Source organism: Aulonocara stuartgranti (genome assembly GCF_965226115.1).
Source record: "Aulonocara stuartgranti genome assembly, chromosome: 3".
NCBI lineage: Eukaryota > Metazoa > Chordata > Actinopteri > Cichliformes > Cichlidae > Aulonocara > Aulonocara stuartgranti.
Window position 1 is genome coordinate 61,232,658 of NC_138941.1, and position 18,718 is coordinate 61,251,375.

The following is an 18,718-nucleotide window of genomic DNA, read 5'->3' on the forward strand; positions in this document are numbered from 1 at the left end:
TCTGTAAGAGGCTGATTCATCAGTGGGAGGTTCCCATCAGGTAGCTCCTCCAGCCCTCCTCTCTACCCCACTGGTTCCTGGTCCCTAAAAAGGTACCGTCTGAGCAGAAGCAGATGTAGATTAAAGTTGTTGTAATATGATGGCATTAACAGGACTCTAACAGTGTGAATACACAGTCATCCCAAAGATGAGGTGCAGTGAGGGTGACACGAAAACTTTCAGCACAAGGAGTGAACTAAAGGAATTTTTGTTTGATACGATATCTCTGGCCTCAAACGTTCCAGCCTTGGGACTCTCCTCCATCTCTGCCGTCTCTGTATCTTGGTGGCCTTGACGACTTTCTTGCCCGTGTGCACTTGTGTTTGCAGCCACGTGGTGATTAGAAAGCTGAGATTACGAACGGGACCGGGACAAGATGTTGGTCACTAGAAAAATCTCAGCAATCAAAATTCATAAGGAATTATTTCTAATTTTATTCCATTTAAGAAGACATAAATGTTATATGCTGAAAGGTTTCAAAAAACACCTGAAGCTCTCGGGGGCTTATTTCAGGTGTCTCTCTGTAAGAGGCTGATTCATCAGTGGGAGGTTCCCATCAGGTAGCTCCTCCAGCCCTCCTCTCTACCTGGGTGTGGACAGCAGGAAGGATCCAAATAAAGAGAGACGGACGGCTCACAGAGACACCATCACCAGACAGCCTCCTTAGCAGCAGCCTCCACCCTCCTCATCCTCCAACAGAGCTCCAGAAGGTAAGACGAGCTGCACGAGTAGAACAATAAAGAGTCACTGACGGGCATCTCTGTGGCTTTAACAGGATAAATAACAGACAGACGAAGGAGTGGGCAAAACTCGCACACTGACTTTTAGAACTTTTAAATGCCGAGTCCTCCTTTTAAAGGATAAATTCAGGGTTTTCGTTGTTTTTTTTGCTCATGATACGCATTCCTCCAGTCTTTTATTCATATTGTTATGTTTCTCTTCTTTGAAGTTTGGTGTTTAATGAGAAAATAAACTTAGATTCAGAGAGGAAATGTGCCAAGTGTTGGTGCAAGGAGACAAATTTCACTGACAGCTGAAGGAGCATGGAGATGTTTAACTCGCACAGTGATGATTGTTCAGTTAGTCTGTTTCTGTGACATCATCAGAGTCATAATTTCAAACATTCTGCATGCTGGGATTTTCCTAACCTTACAGATGATGTACAGTAATAACTCCAAGTGTTACCATTTGATGTTTGTGCTACTTTCTGTCCAATCACAGACGTCCAACTGTGTTTTTTTTTCTTTCAGGTCTTTGTCAGGCGATTGGTTCCCTCCAACATGCTGTGCCCACTGCTCTTCCTGTCTGCATTCATTGTACTGGCAGGTAAGCATGCACCGCAGCTACTTTAAAAGTATCCTTACTAGGGATGGGTACCGGTGCACCGGTTCTGACATAAACGGTAGTAACCAGACCAAAAAGCAGCGCACATTTCGGTGCTTTATTTCGGTGCTTTTTTTTCCTGAGCTGTGATGCACTTTAGATTCTAGCCAATCATTTTACGTTTCCGAGGATAGTAGGCGGGTCCAGGTACGTACGTTCTTTTAGAGCAGAGCTACAGATTAAAAATGTCCAAGGTGAAGCGTTCAAAAGTCTGGCTGTACTTCACAGCAAAATATGCAAACTCAGCAGCAACAAGTGCTTTAAGCTGATACTGTGATACTGTGCAAAGGAGGCAACACCTCGAATCTGATGAAACACCTGGCGACGCATAGCGTTTTTTTAAAAGCCGAGAAATGCGCCGTATTTGATGGCAGCAGCAGCCGAGAGGAGAGTCCTGGCCCCTAGCCCTGCCAGTGTAGCAGAAATGATGAGGATGATGATGCAGCAGCAGCCGTTCTTCTCTGCTTGAGTAGCTTAATGTTGTTCGTGTGTAGTTTACGTTGAGTAGGCTAACCACGTTATTACATTAATGCATGTAAGGTGAACTAGCAAACATCATCATAGCTACATGCGGCTGTCTTCTTGTTTGATGGCAGATACTCCCTTCACCCTGGCCAAAAAGGCTAAAATGACCAAAGAAAAAGTGGGAAACCTCACTCATGTCATTGCCTGGCCCTATTTGGTTCATAACAGACAGAAAGAACATTACCTTAAAAAGGTACAAGAGGTTTTTGGACAAAGTTGGTGTTTTTTCCATTGTTTAAGCACTGCTTCCAGCCAAGAGTGATACCATACATGCCCCATAGCTGCAGAAAAGGTTAACATTGTTGTCTTTTTACAAAAAACAGCTGAACATGAGAGGTTTTTGGACCAATTTTGTGTTCTCCATTCTTTAAGCACCGGTTTGAGCACCGTTTGAGCACCGGCACCGTTTCAAAAGTACCGATTTGGCACCGGTATCGGATAAAACCTAAACGATACCCATCCCTAATCCTTACTAGACTTGAGTATTTGGTGATTAGTATTCAGGAACTGATAATCAGAGACTGAGGAACAAAGACCAAATGACCTGAAGTGAGGAGGGACAGTGAAGGCCATTTGAAGTGCTGATAATCTGACAAACATGGACAGATTTTCCTGGGATCCTTGCTTTCATATCTTTATTTTAGAATAAACAATCATACAAACAAACAAGCATTTTTAAAGAGTTCAAGGGATGTAGATCTCTGTCATCCGCCCATCCATCAATCTGATGGTTCATTAATTACATTCAACACGACTCCCTGAACTCTTTCAAACGCCCTGTCTTGTCTTTTAGTTTCTATGATTTTCTCGTGGAAGGTTTGGCGCGTTTGACAATGCTATGGTCTTTTTTGCATTGAAAACACTGAGCTCTACTAACATTTTGCTCACATTTAACATGTTTGTGTCCTTCAGGGTCCAGACACACTAAATATAGTTTTGGTTCTATGTGGAAGAAATTATTTCCTGTTTTCTGTTCACATTCAATTTAACTCACTCATCTTAAACTTTTCACGTAATAACTGAACATTTCAAGTCCTGTTTTTTGTTAATATTGAGTTATTTTCGTGGCATTTTGAACTAATAAGACTCAGACAAATTATAACCCCTAGTCCTGATCCTAAACTTGAGTTACTAAATTGAAATTTAAAGACAATAAACCAAAAGTGTAACTTGCAGATAACTGACAGCATTTTTTTCAGTGGCAGAAACAAGCTTCCATATTTACTGGATGCAGGAAGATAAAACTGTACCATGGGGAAAATATGGATCGCTACATACAAAAATAGCAGTGTGTGTGTGAAGAGAAAGGCACTGTAGAGAAATATATAGTACTAAAAGTTTAAACTTCAAGCACTTCAGTTGTTAAACATTTTTCAGTTTTACTAAGGTCACCAATACAAATATCTGCTCTCTTTTAGAATAATATATTAATGCTTATAAAACAGAAAAGATGTGTTAAGATATCTGCAGCCAGCCAGGAGAAAATCAGCAAATAAAGTTGAGAATCTTTTTTTTTTCTTAACTGATACTCAGAGAAATACAAAAACATTACTTTGAGTTTGATTCCATAAAAAGTGACAAAAACATTAGCGTCCATCGTGCGTGGGAAGAAAACTTCTTTTTACAGCGAAAAAAACCCCCTAAACTTCCAAGCAAGCACCGAGTAGCTACCACATAATGGGAATCTCACAGAGAAACTCGCGGATTCTTCAACTGACCGCGGCACACCTGCACCAGGGCAAGCATCCGCCTACCCTACTCCTGCTTCACAGGTGAAAATAGAGCAAAAGGACCGCTGAGTCTTTGATTTTATTTATTTTCTGCTGTGTTTTACTTGCATCTATTTGAAAGAGTGAGTGTAAACACAAAATAATATTTTATTTTATGTGCTGGAATGTGCAGAAAATAGGTTTAAATGTTAAACTAATTTATTCAAGTCAGAGAATGTTGCATATAATTTAAGTTTTGCTTGATGCAAAAAGTTAAAAGATTAAAACTAATAAAACAAGCTTTAAAAAGAGACTTTTCCATTTGATTACATTTTGTATGATGGATTATGCAGAAAAAGTAGAATTGGGCTGAAAGATCTATCACTTTATCACCTCTTCAGGTTGTAAATCGTGTTTTTAAAAAGTAACTAAGTAACTAAGTAATTAATTACTTTTGAAAATAAGTAATCAGTAAAGTAACGGCATTATTTTTTGGGGAGGTAATCAGTAGTTACTGATTACTTTTTTCAAGTAACTTGACCAACACTGCTCGCCATACAGAGGTCCGAGGGATCTCCCAGAAATGGCCAAGCTCATTTCTGGAGAATAGGTGACTGATCTCTTACCCAGTGCAGGTTAGGTTTGCAGTATTAGTTACCATCATGATATGCCCCAGTCACACTTTCACAGGACAGGAAACCCAGCGTAAATAAGATTGAATCCACACTTTTAAGCTTAAATTTCAAAACTTACATTTAACTACTGATTTTATCTACTGTTCTGTTTTTATCTGTTTTGATTTTATATACTGTTTTGTTTGTTTGTTTGTTTGTTTGTTTGTTTGTTTGTTTGTTTGTTTTATTAGTTTCAGGTTGGCCATTCTTGTATTTTGCTCGTTTGTGTTGTTGTGTTTGCACATCTCTGTTGCTTGTGGGGCTCGCACACAAGAATTTCACTCGCATGTGCTGTGCCAGTGTGCCTGCACATGTGATGTGACAATAAAAAGTGATTTGATTTGATTTGATTTGTTAATTAGTTAGTTAGTTTATTTGCTTGTTTTAATCAATTTTAAATCATGCTTTTTATTTTTTTTTTGTTTCTAATGTCTCTGTAAAGCACTTTGAATCACCTTGTTGTTGAATTGTGCTATACAAATAAACTTGCCTTGCCTTGCCTTGCCTTGAATCCTGCTTCGTAGTGGACCTCCAGTCTTTGCATTTGGAGTTTTTTCCCTGTCCATATCTGTCTGTTACTGGTTTTTCAGCTTCACCCTGATTATCTGTGAGTCCCTGTCATGTATTTCATACATTTTGTTTTACTTTGTTTTAGCCTCACTGGCACTCTGAATGTTATCAACTCAACATATTCAGATCAAAACAGCTCTCATTCTCTTTTCCAAACACTGCATAGCTGATCTATACGATGCAATATCTGAAGTTACAACATAGTAACCTTTCTGTACTTTAGTGTTTAGGCCTGTCGTGAGAGTACATGTTAATGTACTACCGTAACATAGATAAGACTTCATAAGTCCCCATATATCCATCAACCCTATTTCTTTAGCAAAATAATTTGAATAGTTGTTTTACACCAGCTATGAGACTGATCATGACCTATCCGGCTGTCCATCGCTGCATCGAGTATGCTCTGCTATTACAAATGAGAGTGTAAAGTGAGTAAGTAATAAAAAAGTTAAGTCTACTATACCCATCCATATAAGTTCCCCAAGTTTAACTTGTAATCTACCCTCCTTTTCCAAGATTTTGGCAACTTGTACGAATACTTTGTTTCTACAAACGCGTGAATGTGAACCTTTGTTTGTCCTAACAGCTAACAAGCTGCAGCTCACACCTCTCACGTGTGTCTGTGTCTTCAGGTGCTCAGCAACAGTCAGTCACTCAAGCTTCAGTGGTGGACATCAGCTCATGTCCCATCACATATTATGGACAGAAGTACGAGAAGCTCTATGTGAGTAGGATGAAGCCTGATGTTTTAGCAGAGCTTTATGTGTTGTTGCTGTTTAATCTCCACCTGTAGCAGAGATGATGTTTGCAGACTGAGTGAAGAGTTCAGAGATCAGCGTCTTATTAATGTCCTCTGCAGTGATGCTGAGTATGTAACCATCACCTGATGCAGCTTCCTGAAGAAGAGCGAGAGCTCTGACTGAAACCTGAGCACCAACAGTTCAGCTGTACATGACAGAAAAACCCACAAAATATTTTGCTATTTGATTTGTTGTGTCTCTGATTTTTACAGGTGACCTTCACAAGACGAGACATTGTGATGTGTTTTGACAAGTTTTACGACCCTAGGAATGAAGGCGACTGCATCGTGGGGAGCTCACCTGACAAAAGGAGAGCAGCTTTTAATATAGTTCAAGCAGAGTCTGTTCTTGAACGTTGGGTTAAAAATAAAACACAAACAATTCAGAACAGTTTGAGATGCAGTGTGCAAATAACCATGCAGATCAGCAGTTCAAAGGTGAGTCCTGCTCTGCATCACAAAGCCTGAAGGGTGTGCCTAAAATGAATAGTTTCAATCAACACTGAAAACAAACATAAAATGAAAAATGTTTTTTTTATTTTTTAAAGGGACATTGTAGACTAATTAACATGAGTATGTCAGATGCAGCCGTACAGGCTAGTTTTCACCTGAAGGGTGAAGGAAAACCAAAGATGCAAAGGCATCTAAGCGTAGACAGGAGACAGGACCAACGCATGTGAATGGTAAAAGTAATGCATAATCATAACCAAACAAACTAAACATCAAAAGCAACTATTAAAGATTGAAAACAGAAGCACTTTAAGACAATACAGACCATGAAAACAGAGACTTGCATGGATACCACTTCAGTATATGACAACATGTTGGATTATGATCGTGTTTGTTTAAAAATCACTTTTTCTGCTATTTTTGTTGCTAGCAGAAGGATTGGTCTGATGATTGGTTATATAATCACCTGATTTAAAAACATGTGTGATGACTGTAGTTTTTATAGCATATGGAAACACTCCATTATGAAATTCAAAATGTTTTAGCAATGCAGCTCAACAGGCCCAATGTTAATGTTGTGAACCTGAGCTTTTCTAAACACTTTCAGATGAAACTTCTTCACAGTGACTGAATCTTTCCTGTTAACCTGTTTACAGATTAGCTTACACCTATTCAACTTTGGGACAGAAGCAGCTCTGAGTTTGGAAGCACATGGCACTGGTTTAGTGGCGGTGAGTCTGTGTGTATATGAACAATAACACTTTGACGTAATATGTTAAATACTTTATATTTAATGCCAACATTTGTGTCTGTTTTCAGCTTGATGTCAGTTCTTTCTGTTCTGTGATTATAACATTAGCTGTGTTTGTTTCTGTTTAGTTCTATACTCAGGTCAGTGATGTCGTAATCAACAAAGTAGAGGTTAATAACATTGTTTACAAGTCTCAAAATCATACCATAGATATCAGTGGATGCAGACACTCAGGTTAGTGAATCTTAAACTCCTACCGTGACTTTGGGATTATGTAATTCTGAAAGATTTGATTGTTACTGTTTTATTTGCACTTACAGTTGGAAAACTGTTGAACTAAAGTGAAGCCTCTCTTCCCAGATACTGTGTATAAACCTGGTACTGTGGTCAACTCTGACCCACAAATCTGCTCCAGTGTCACCTGTTCTGAGACTGCAACCCTCCAGACCTCTGGTTGTGGTCCATTGGAGCATTGTCAAGGCAACGGCATGTAAATATTTTCTCTTCATATTTTGTTACTAAAAGGTTCTACAGTGAAATAACTTAAGAAATAGAGGGTCCCCTGGGGTAACCTTCTTTGGCAGCAACTCATGGTGATGTTTGTGGTTGGTTGCCTTTGTTAGCTGTGTGTTGGACACCATGTTAGACTCCACCTGCACTGTGACCGGCCCCACTGTCATCGACGTCCACGGCCATATGAACTCCATCCAGGATCGCTGTGCATACTCTCTGTTCTCGACTCCGTCACTCCCAGACTTCCTTGTTCTGGGGAACTTCAGGGACAGACGTCGTAAAGATGTGAGCTTTTTGGACAGTGTGACGCTGCGTGTGGACGGGCATGACATTCACCTGGAACAAGGTGGGAGAGTTCAGGTAAGCGACCTACAGCCACAGTTCATGTGTCAGAGTGGAGTCTGATCCAAAGTCCTCCCTCATCCTCTGCTGTGTCTCCTCTCATCGTTCTTCTCAGGGCTGTTAGAAGCAGTTCTTTCAGAGCTGCTGAACTCAGTGGTTGTTGCTGTGAAATCAGCCTGTTTGTGTGTTTGACATGTTTCACTCAGTGTTTCCACCACTTTGTCTCTGCTGTGATGCAGCTGGACGACTCCACACTGACCCTCAGCAGCTCACCTCAGTTGGTTCATGGTGTGCAGCTCTCTAAGGACCAAACTGGAGTCACTGCCGAACTCACCAACCTCAACATCTCTGTCTTCTTTGATGGCAACACCGCACAGATCCTCTTAGAAGGTACAGAAAATAAAGTTTAACTCATGTAATGTAAACTGTAAACTGTGCTGTTATTTATTGAGCTGCTGTGTTCCTCCAGTTTGAATATTGATGCTGATCTGACTCATTCTGTCCTGATCCTGTGCAGGACCTGCTGGTTCATCTGTGGAGGGTCTGTGTGGAAACTCCAGCAGCTCTCTGAGTGACCTGAGACTCTCTGAGTACAGCTCCACCAGGTAAGACCTCATCACAAGCTCAGAGTCCCTCTGACTGCTGCTGCTGATGTTGCAGATATTCTGTTTGTATGAATGAGCCTGAACTTTGTTGTTTGTCGCCCCCTAGCTGTGAGATGCAGTACAGTGAGACTGCTGACAGCACGATCGACTGCACCAGTGTGACTGAACGGTGAGCAGACTGATCCACAAGGCAGGATCTGTTTACCCTTTGACGTAATAAAAAACATGTGTGTTGATCTGTCTTGTAAATTACATGGTACATCACATGTGACTGTAGCATAGATGGAAGATAAACACAACTGATTACAGATTATTATTTTATTGTCTTCAATTTTGTTTCTCTATCTGTGGTACAGCTGTAATCTCCTGAAGGAGGCGCCCTTCTCCTCCTGTAACACTGACATCGACCCAGAGCCCTACATAACCGCCTGCACCGACACTTTGTGTAAATATCCTGCAGTGGACGGACTCAACTGTCAGTTCCTGAAGGCCTACGCCAGAGCCTGCAGTCAACACAACCACGCTCTGGATGGCTGGACATCAAAGACCGGCTGCTGTAAGATGTTAATAAGACCTTAATAAGACGTCAGATTGTCACTGATTTCTAGAATCGATTCAATTCTGATTCGATTTGAATTGAATCGGGGAAATTTGGCCTCAGACAGTCAGAAATATTATAATTCAGATCATGCATCGGTACATTTCTATATTTTTATATCTATAAAAAGAAAGCTGACACTTGCGAGACTTTATCAAATATTGAAGATACTTATTATCTAGACGGAGGAATAATCACACGTGGGGCATCGGCTTTTATCGGAACATTCACACCAAAAGGTGACTTTGTTTATTGAACTCTCGCGTATACTCCGCAGCATAACAGGAAGCATCCTTTCAAAATAAAATCACAACAGATGACAATGAGGGCATACCTATTAACTAGCTCAACAAAACTGTTCTTGAAGTAGACTGAGAGAGAGAGAGAGAGAGAGAGAGAGAGAGAGAGAGAGCTGTGCATGAAGTGTGATTGTATCGTGGTGGAAGCAAAACAGCAAAAGTAAGAGGGAATTCACGTCGATGTTTATCAAATGTGAAGCGTAGTTTGCTGCTTCTTTTGCTGCTGGTTCAGTGAATTTTGGTTGGAGAGAGAAACCTGCAGCTTCGGAATCTAGCGCAAAAAAGCGTGGACCCGCCGAAACATCAGAATCAGCGAGCTGTCGGCTTTCAGCCCCAGTCCGTGCCGTCGGGTGAGAAAGGCAACATCTCACTGATCCTGATCCTGATCCGCGGGTCCGCGCTTTGTGTTTACGTCTTTGTGCAGAATCCGTGTACCTGCTCTCATTTACTGTTTTAGCTGTTTGGTGGTTGTTGAAATTTTGTGAGGTTTAACCTGAGATTCTGGCTTTTTGGGCAAAATAAATTTAGATTAAAAAATCGATTCAGGATTTTAATGAATCGATATCACGTTATCCAAGCTAGAATCGATTTTAATCGATAAATCACTAATCAAAACCCACCCCTATTAATAAGCTCTCCTTTGTTAAAGAACTGAACTGTGGATTTTTAGAGCTCCCATGTTTTCAGGATAATAGATGAGTGTGTTCCTCTGTAGCCTCTGAGGCCTTCTGTCAGGACAGGACCTGCAGCGATCACGAGTTCTGTGGTGAGAAGACGGTCAGTGGTGACACTCGCTGCTTTTGTCGGGCCATTTTTGCCTCCAAGTACCAAGCAAACAACTCTTTGGGTACGACAGCTGTGACATCACCATGACAACAGGGCTGAATAATGTAGGAAAGCTTCTAACTGTGATTTTTCTGACTGATATTGTGACGTTCAGGTGATGCAACGGTCTGCAAGGAGAACTCTGCTTCACTAACTCTGGTCGGTTGTCTCCTGGAGGACAAAGACATCAATTACTCTGCTTTACAGCTCAACGACCCGACCTGCAGGGGTCGGGTGGACAAGCTCACCCACATGGTGACCTTCAGCTTCAACAGCAGCAACAGATGTGGGACGGTGGTCACGGTGGGTTTCATCTCCTGCTGTTTAAGCTTTGATCTCTGTGAATTCTAAAATTTTTGGTCATCTGAAGTTTATACCAGTCAGTCAACATCTTAAACAGTATCAGATGTTAAAGATGAAACAATGAAGAACTTGCTTAGTATCTGATTATGTGACCCTGCAGACCAACAACAGCTACATCATCTATAAGAACACCATCAGGAGCCAGAATTACTCTGACGTCATCACTCGCAAAGACCAAGTCCAGATCGACTTCTCCTGTGTTTACAGTCAGCCGAACATCAACACTGCAACCTTCAGAATCAGAGACTGGTTTGTAGTGGCTGCTAGGTATTGTTTGAATATTTGTTAAAATGTGGGCATTGCTAACAGTGCAAGTATTTTAAGATGTTGGGATTAGGGCTGCTCGATTATGGCAAAAATGATAATCACGATTATTTTCACTGAAATTGAGATCTCGATTATTTGACGATATTTATTTAACCCTTACGACCTACTATAGAACCAAGTCCGCCAGAGCTTATATTATTTTTTTACATGTTGTAGTGCCATTTGTGGGAGCATTTCAAGTTGCTATACAACTATTATAGCCCATATTTTAATAATATGTATGCATTAAGTCCATAGTAACTACATTAATTGCAAAAAAGTGCAATAAACTACAAAAAAAAATTGAAAATCATTTTTGTTTTTTTTACATATATTTCTACTTGGAGAAATTTAAGAGGTTTATCCCTCAAAACTTTAAATACAAAAAAGTTGCAAAAAATAGTTTACAACAACAGGAAATTTATTTTGAGTGTCTTCATAGTTTTATTTTGGAGATACACCAATTTTTATATACTGCAGGAAAAACGAAAAAACAATCCTAGCATGTGCATCAAAATAAACTATTTCCAGCAGTGCAATTCGAGTTCTAAGCATCCCAGAAACTATTCAGAAAAGTCAAACATGACCAGTATAGGCTTTTAAGCCCTACAAGTAAAAAACTACATTTTCCGCGAAAATGACGTCATTTCCGGTTTCGGGCAGGAAATGGCGGACATGCGATAGTTCCCGCTGACGTCTGTTTCACTGTGGGAAGTGTTACGAACAGCTGATCGGATCGGCAAAGCGTGTTTCTGGAATATTATGTTTTTGTTCCTGCAAGCGCTTTTTATGCAATTTTTGCAAAGCTTTATGTGGAAGGAAACCGTGACCGAGGACAAGCTGATGGAATAAGATGTAAGTACAACTCCTCTGGTTTCATATGCAAAAAAAACTTATTGCGCTAGCTTACACGGCTCAGGGTTCTTCAGGGATTTAAAAATAGTTACACAAAACGGAGCGTGCTGCTCTGACCGGATTTAAAGGGTAAACAATGACTTTAAAAAATAATATAAAATAGTGTGCAATACCACTGAAGTTTTTTTTAACCTCTCTTTTCAACCAACGGCAGTCACTCTCCTCTCCAAATAACTTCTGCTTAGCTTTCCGAGCTTCCCTCGGGTCCTCTTAATCAGCGGTCTCCACCCTTTTTTGCGCCACGGACCGGTTTATGCCCGACAATATTTTCACGGACCGGCCTTTAAGGGTAAATGAGGGAGGGGCTAATAATCGGCTCAGTCATTTTTAATGATCGTTGAAAGCCCAGATCGTAATCGTGATTAAAATTCGATTAATTGAGCAGCCCTAGTTGGGATTGTTGTTAACAACAGTGTAAATGTGTGCATTCTGCAGGTCCGTTGCACAGTGCATCACATCTGGAGCTTGGAATTACACTCTGACTATCAAGGCCTACACTGATGCCGGCCGCACACAACTTGTGGAGTGGAACAGTGAATTGCAGTTGAACGAGAAAATCTGGATGGTGTTGAAGACCGATGGCTTGGATGGAAGCATGGTCAGTGTGGTGACCGACTCCTGCTGGGCAACTGACAAGGCATCACCCACCAGCAGTCCAAGACATGATCTGATCATTAACGGGTGAGAGAAACTCAGAGGTGGTGGTTGCTCGCTGCTGCTCAGAGATTAATTCAACTCCTTTTGATCACTCTCATGGACTCCTGAACAAAGTTTATTTTCCTGCTTATGAACAGCTGTGCAAACCCTGCTGACCCGACGGTGCAGGTGGAGGAAAACGGACTGGCAACCTCCACTTACTTCTCCTTCAACATGTTCCGGTTCACTGGGGGCTCTAGTGACATCTTCCTTCACTGCCAACTCCACCTGTGTCCCAAACAGGGGAACAACTGCATCCCGGTACGCAAATGTTCATAGAAAGATATACCAAATCTGGCCATCTTTTCTGATTTCATGAGACATTGCTCTGCACATAGACATTTCTCTTCAGTGTGCAAATGTTCAAGCACTGAAGCGCATTATTTACTGTTCCTTATCCATAGTGTCTTTTGCTATTGATGTCCAAATAGCTTCTAGATGTCCACAGAGAATTGGTTTGCATAAAATGAGCTGTCTTTGAATACATTAAATCTCAAATCTGCTCAACAGAACTGAAGTCTGACCTTTCGCTTCGCCATTTCATCAGGTCCAGAACTTCACATTCTTTTTTCTTGGTCAAATAGTGTCTGCACAGCTTTGACTTATGATTGGGGTCAATGTCTTGTTGGTATATGAACTAGAGCTGGGCGATATGAGATTTTTTCATATCACGATTAGAGATGGACCGATCCGATATTACGTATCGGTATCGGTCCGATACTGACCAAAATTACTGGATCGGATATCGGAGAAAAATAAAAAATGTAATCCGATCCATTAAATATCACGAAAGCACCTCACAAAACTTGCAACACGCCGTAACTCACCTCAGAACGTTAGCACGTCGGAGCAGTATGCATCACGTGATAGAGCGGCTGTGGCATGCGGGACCTGTCGGTGGTCTGGATAGCATTTGGAGCTTCGCTAGCAACCCGGCATTTCATCTCCGACAAAGTTATCCCGAGAGAAGTAAAGCAAGTGTGTAAGTCCATCTCTGAATGTTTGTAAAGCATTCCTGCGTTAAGCTTAACAAACGACTGCCTCTTCTTGCTGCTACTTCAATCATGAAACTGCTTAACGATCAGCTGATCGGCTTTTCTGTCGCGAGTCCGTGTCTCTAGTTTGCTTTTGGCCCACTTTGCACCAGAAAGAGGAAACCAGCGGCTGAACAACAGCAGCACGTTTAAGCTTGATCAGCTGTTGTTAGAATGTATTTAATATTACTTTCTACTCCAGGATCTTTTTCTACGTAGCTGACGGCTGGTAACTGTGCAGGGGCGGATCTAGCAAAGTTTAGCCAGGGGGGCCGATAGGGCATTAACAGGGAAAAGGGGGCACAAAGACATACTTTTCTTTCTTATTCTCATTTAAAATGTCTAGCTTTTAATAAATAATTATCTGACACCCAAAGTTTTAATTTGATGCAAAATGAATAAAGTCCATTATTGTATATAGTAACTATTAAGTCTAATATATATACCCTAGTAAGCTATAGTACTTTTTCCTTTGGGAAGGTACCATCTGTGCAGTCTGCAATTCTGTTGAAGAAAGATGTTGAATCTATTTAATATTTCTTGAAAAATAATTGATTTCTGTGCATTTTTTTTCACACTGCATCAAATTAAGGTTGATTACGTCGATTAAGCATCATGAGGTGGAGCGTGGGGGGTGGTTCCCTATTTTTTATTTATTTATTTTTGTTGTTGCTGGGAGTTGGAACCCTATTAGTTAGGTTGCTTAATATTTATGCTAAGTACTCTTTAAAATACCAGAATAGCGAGGATGGTGTAGGTTTAAGTTTATTAGATTGATCAGTATTGCTGAACTATGAAATATTTTTTTTTGCATACAGGTATAACAGAATAGCTTTAGTGTAGTTGTTGTTTTAAACTTGAGTATGAACTTATACAAAATGCAGCAAGATATTTAAAAACAGTTTTGTTGATTAAAAAACACTATATCGGATTCATATCGGTATCGGCAGATATCCAAATTTATGATATCGGTATCGGACATAAAAAAGTGGTATCGTGCCATCTCTAATCACGATATGTTTTTTTCATTTCAGGCGATAACGATATCTATCACGATATAAGCCAAATAACTATTTGTAAGATTTAAATGTGCCGTTGCTCACAAGTAAAATGTGAAATAATCAGCAGCTTGTTTTTATTTAAATATTTATTTCCCATAATAAGTTCAACAGGGTAGATGTACTTAAGGAACATGAGACTTTTTCAGATAAATAAAGGCAAATATTGCAAACTACACAAAAGGCAGCCGCTAAAGCGTTTAAGTTTCAAAATAGAACAAACAAAACAGACTAAATTGTCAATTCCACTTAGAAACAAAATGTTAATTCTAAAAATAAATCTTAGTTTGTTTTACAGAAGAACAGACAAAACTGACTAACTTTTGTCAATATCAAATAAACTGAGAACTAAAAGGAAATTCTCAATCTCTCCTTGTTGTATAGCTGAGCTTTTCAAACAGTTTTAACAGTTACTTTAGTCTGACAAAAGCCGAATGACGAATTAGCGCTTCCAGTCAGAGACTGAGGCTACATCCACACGTACACGGGTATTTTTGAAAACGGAGATTTTCCGTTTTCGTTTTAAAAAATAATCCCGTCCACACATAAAGGGAGAAATGAAGGAAAACGCTGCTATGAACATGCCAAAGCAGCAGGTGGTGCTAGATTCCTAACCGTGCAGAAATGTTGGCCAATCAGAAGTCTAGAAGCCTCGGTGGGAAAAAGTAAACAAAGCTGGGGCATAGAAGCAGACCCGAGTCGTATGTGTGGACGGACAGTAACTGTGTATATGTAAGCATTTAAACACTGCAGAGTAGAATTAACAGTAACAGTATTGTAGAAATTCATTTCACTGAAACAATAACGTGGCGCACAGTGTGACGCATGCACCAGTTTATTGTATTTCCAGACTTGCTTTCGGCACAATTTACAGTGCACGCTACTCTGTTTTTTGTCAGACTTGAAATAGCCGAAATACCTTCACCCTACGGAACTTCTTTGGCTCTTCCGTTCGACAATCTCTCCGGCATTGGAACCATCATCTGTTTTCTCTTCGGTCACGCTCGGTTGATTTTTCTAGTCGGCACACTCATTTCCTCCATTACGCGCTGGCTCCATTACCCGCTGGCTGCTTCCCAAACAAACACACGTGCGGCTTGGCACTTGTGCTGTACGTAACAAGTCACGCGACGTGACGCTGCGGCTGTGATTGGTTCGGCTCTGCGCTACTTAATTTGGATTGGCTGACCTTTATTTTTTTTTTTTTGTATTTATTTTTTTTTAAGAGGACAAGAGCGGCGAGGTCTATCGCGATAGCTTAATTTCTCTATCGAGTAAAAGTTATATCGCGATACATATCGTTATCGTTCTATCGCCCAGCTCTAATATGAACCCACGACTAATCAGCTCCGGTCCAGAAGAGACTCCATAATGCACTAAAATGTTGTGGTAGACTTTCTTGTCCATGACACCATAGATTTTTTTCCTAATTTGCCCGAGCTGTTAGATATGGGTGCAGTGCATCAAGCATTAACCCTTTAAAGGCGGTCGGAGCAGCAACGCTCCGTTTTGCGTAACTATTCTTAAATCCCTGTAGAACCGGAACCATGTAAGCTAGCACAATAATTTTGTTTCGCATATGAAACCGGAGGGGTTGTACTTACATCTTATGCCATCAGCTTGTGCTAGGTCACGGTTTCCTTCCACATATAGCTTTGCAAAAATTGCATAAAAAGTGCTTGCAGGAACAAAAATGTAATATTCCAGAAACACACTTTGCCAATCCGATCAGCTGTTCGTAACACTTCCTACATTGAAATAGACGTCAGCGCGAACAATCGCATGTCCGCCATTACCTGCCCGAAACCGGAAGTGACGTCATTTTCGCGGAAAATGTAGTTTTTTACTTGTAGGCCTTAAAAGCCTATACTGGTGTTTTTAAAAGTCATGTTTGACTTTATGCTTTTCTGAATAGTTTCTGTGATGCTTAGAACTCAAATTGCGCTGCTTTAAATAGTTTATTTTGATGCACATGCTGTTTTCTTTGCAAATTTGCATTATAGGATTGTTTTTCAATTTTTCTGCAGTATATAAAAATTGGTGTATCTCAAAAATAAAACTATGAAGACACTCAAATTAAATTTCCTGTGGTTGTAAACTATTTTTGCAACTTTTTTGTATTTAAAGTTTTGAGGGATAAACCTCTTAAATTTCTCCAAGTAGAAATATATGTAAAAAAACAAAACAAAAACGATGTTCAATTTTTCTGTAGTTTATTGCACTTTTTTGCAATTTATGTGGTTAATATGGATTTAATGCATAAATATTATTAAAATTTGGGCTATAACAGTTGTATTGATGTATAGCAACTTGAAATGCTCCCAAAAATGGCACTACAGCATGTAAAAATATAAAGTAAGCTTTGGCGGCCTTGGTTCTATGATAGGTCTTAAAGGGTTAAAAGGTTCTTCAGCTTTTGAAAATGCTGTTTCTGATGCTGTTCATTGTTATCACCGGAATTCATCATTTTTAAAAGATGAATCGACCCATATATAATAGATGCTGATCGACTTTCAGAGACTACTATCATCAGATTCAATAAAAATGTTATAATTGGAGGGTTTTGACACAAAAGATGAAATGTTTGCTGTCAGTGGCTTCAGTCCTAAATGAATGGATCACTCTTGGTTTTGTAAAGCCTGGACTTTGTCTTTAACTTCCAGACGTGTAACACACCTGCTCGGGTACGCAGATCTGCCAGTTTGACATATGAACCTGAAGCTCCAGCCTTCATCAGCGTGTCCTGGACTTATTAGGTAAGGTACAATCGGCTTTTGTGATTTACCATCATATATGTTATGTGGTGATTGCTGAAGAGAACAGTGAAGTTTAAGTAAGAAATTCAGAAAGAGGAAAAATGCCTGAGGAAACCTCACTGGTGGAGGTGGAAAGAGACATTACAGATATGTTAGCAATTTTTACTGGAGTTAAGTTTTCTGCCCACCTAAACTGATGGGTTTGTATTTCCAACTTTGCCTGATAAGCTGTTGAGTGAATAAAATGTCCTAGTTTATACAGTGGTTCAAAAAGGTGTTTCCCCCCTTCCTGATTTGCTATTTCCTTTGTAGATTTGTCACACTTAAATGTTTCAGATCATCAAAAGAATTTAAATTTAAAATTTTAAGAGGAAAAAACCTACATGGCCCTGTGTGAAAAAGTGATCGCTCCCTTAAACCTTATAACTGGTCGGGCCAAACTTAGCAACAACAGCTGAAACGAAGCGTTTACCATAAATGGCAGTCTGTCTTGTACAGTGCTGTGAATGAATTTCGGCCCGCTCATTTTTGCAGAATTGTTGTAATTTAGCCACATTGGAGGATTTTCAAGCCTAAACCACCTTTTTGAGGTCATGCTACAGCATCTCAATCAGATTCAGGTCAGGAATTTGACTTTGGCCACTCCAAAGTTTTCATTTTGTTTTTCTTAAGCCATTGAGGTGGACTTGCTGTTGTGCTTTGGATGATTGTCCTCCTGCAGAACCCAAGTGAGAATATACGGCCATCTGTTCGTGATCTCAGCTTGAGGTCAAGAATCGTTCTTTTGTGACCTCCTGGATGAGTTGCTGATGCACTCTTGCAGTAATTTTGGTAGGCTGGCCTGTGAAAGTTCATCACTGTTCGAGGTTTTGTCCATATGTGGATAATGGCTCTCACCGTGGTTCACTGAAGTCCCAAAACCTTACAAATGGCCTTCTAACCCTTTCCAGACTGAGAGATGTCACCTACTTTGTTTATCAGCCGTTTCTTTGGATTGTGGTATGTTGTTTTGCTTTTTGAGATCTCTTAGCTTGCTTCAGTTTGTTAGAAAATTTCTATTTAATTACAAATACTTTTTCATACAGGGCCATGTTATCTTTGTCTAATATTTAAATTTTTTGATGATCTGAAACACTTAAGAGTGACAAATACACAAAAAATAGGAAATTAGGAAGGGGGCAAACACTTTTTCACACCACTGTACGTCACCTGACAGTCCAGCATCAGGGCAGAGGTCATCCTCAAACACAGATGATTCCAACAGAAGAACTGGGATATGATTTGTGAAAAGGAGCCAAGGTCTGTGACAGAAAGAACAGCAGTCACAGTTTACTCTGGTTGTCTTCTCAGGTGGTTTCCACGGTGACTTTGATGGACTGACTGACCAACCGAGTGCTGACCTAATGTGACAGTGTTCGCAGAGACAAGAGACATGCTGCTTTTATCCATCTCCTTTATACTTGTACTATTTCTGCTAAAGGATGGAAAAATAAAGCGTGTGGTAACCA

The 18,718-nt window shown here is 40.2% G+C and overlaps 1 protein-coding gene across 1 annotated transcript; it reads left to right on the plus strand.

The window, feature by feature from the left end:
* The first annotated feature begins 382 nt into the window (after positions 1-382).
* LOC309703833 (alpha-tectorin-like) lies at positions 383-18,718 on the plus strand. Its single transcript, XM_082528753.1, has 19 exons — positions 383-749; positions 1,290-1,365; positions 5,533-5,624; positions 5,913-6,137; positions 6,806-6,880; positions 7,029-7,134; positions 7,261-7,390; positions 7,524-7,773; positions 7,995-8,145; positions 8,273-8,360; positions 8,467-8,529; positions 8,717-8,916; positions 9,973-10,104; positions 10,198-10,385; positions 10,546-10,694; positions 12,102-12,347; positions 12,461-12,623; positions 17,118-17,210; positions 18,561-18,718. The coding sequence occupies exons 2-18, from the start codon at positions 1,320-1,322 to the stop codon at positions 17,208-17,210; spliced, it is 2,397 nt and encodes a 798-aa protein (XP_082384879.1). The 5' UTR covers positions 383-749; positions 1,290-1,319; the 3' UTR covers positions 18,561-18,718.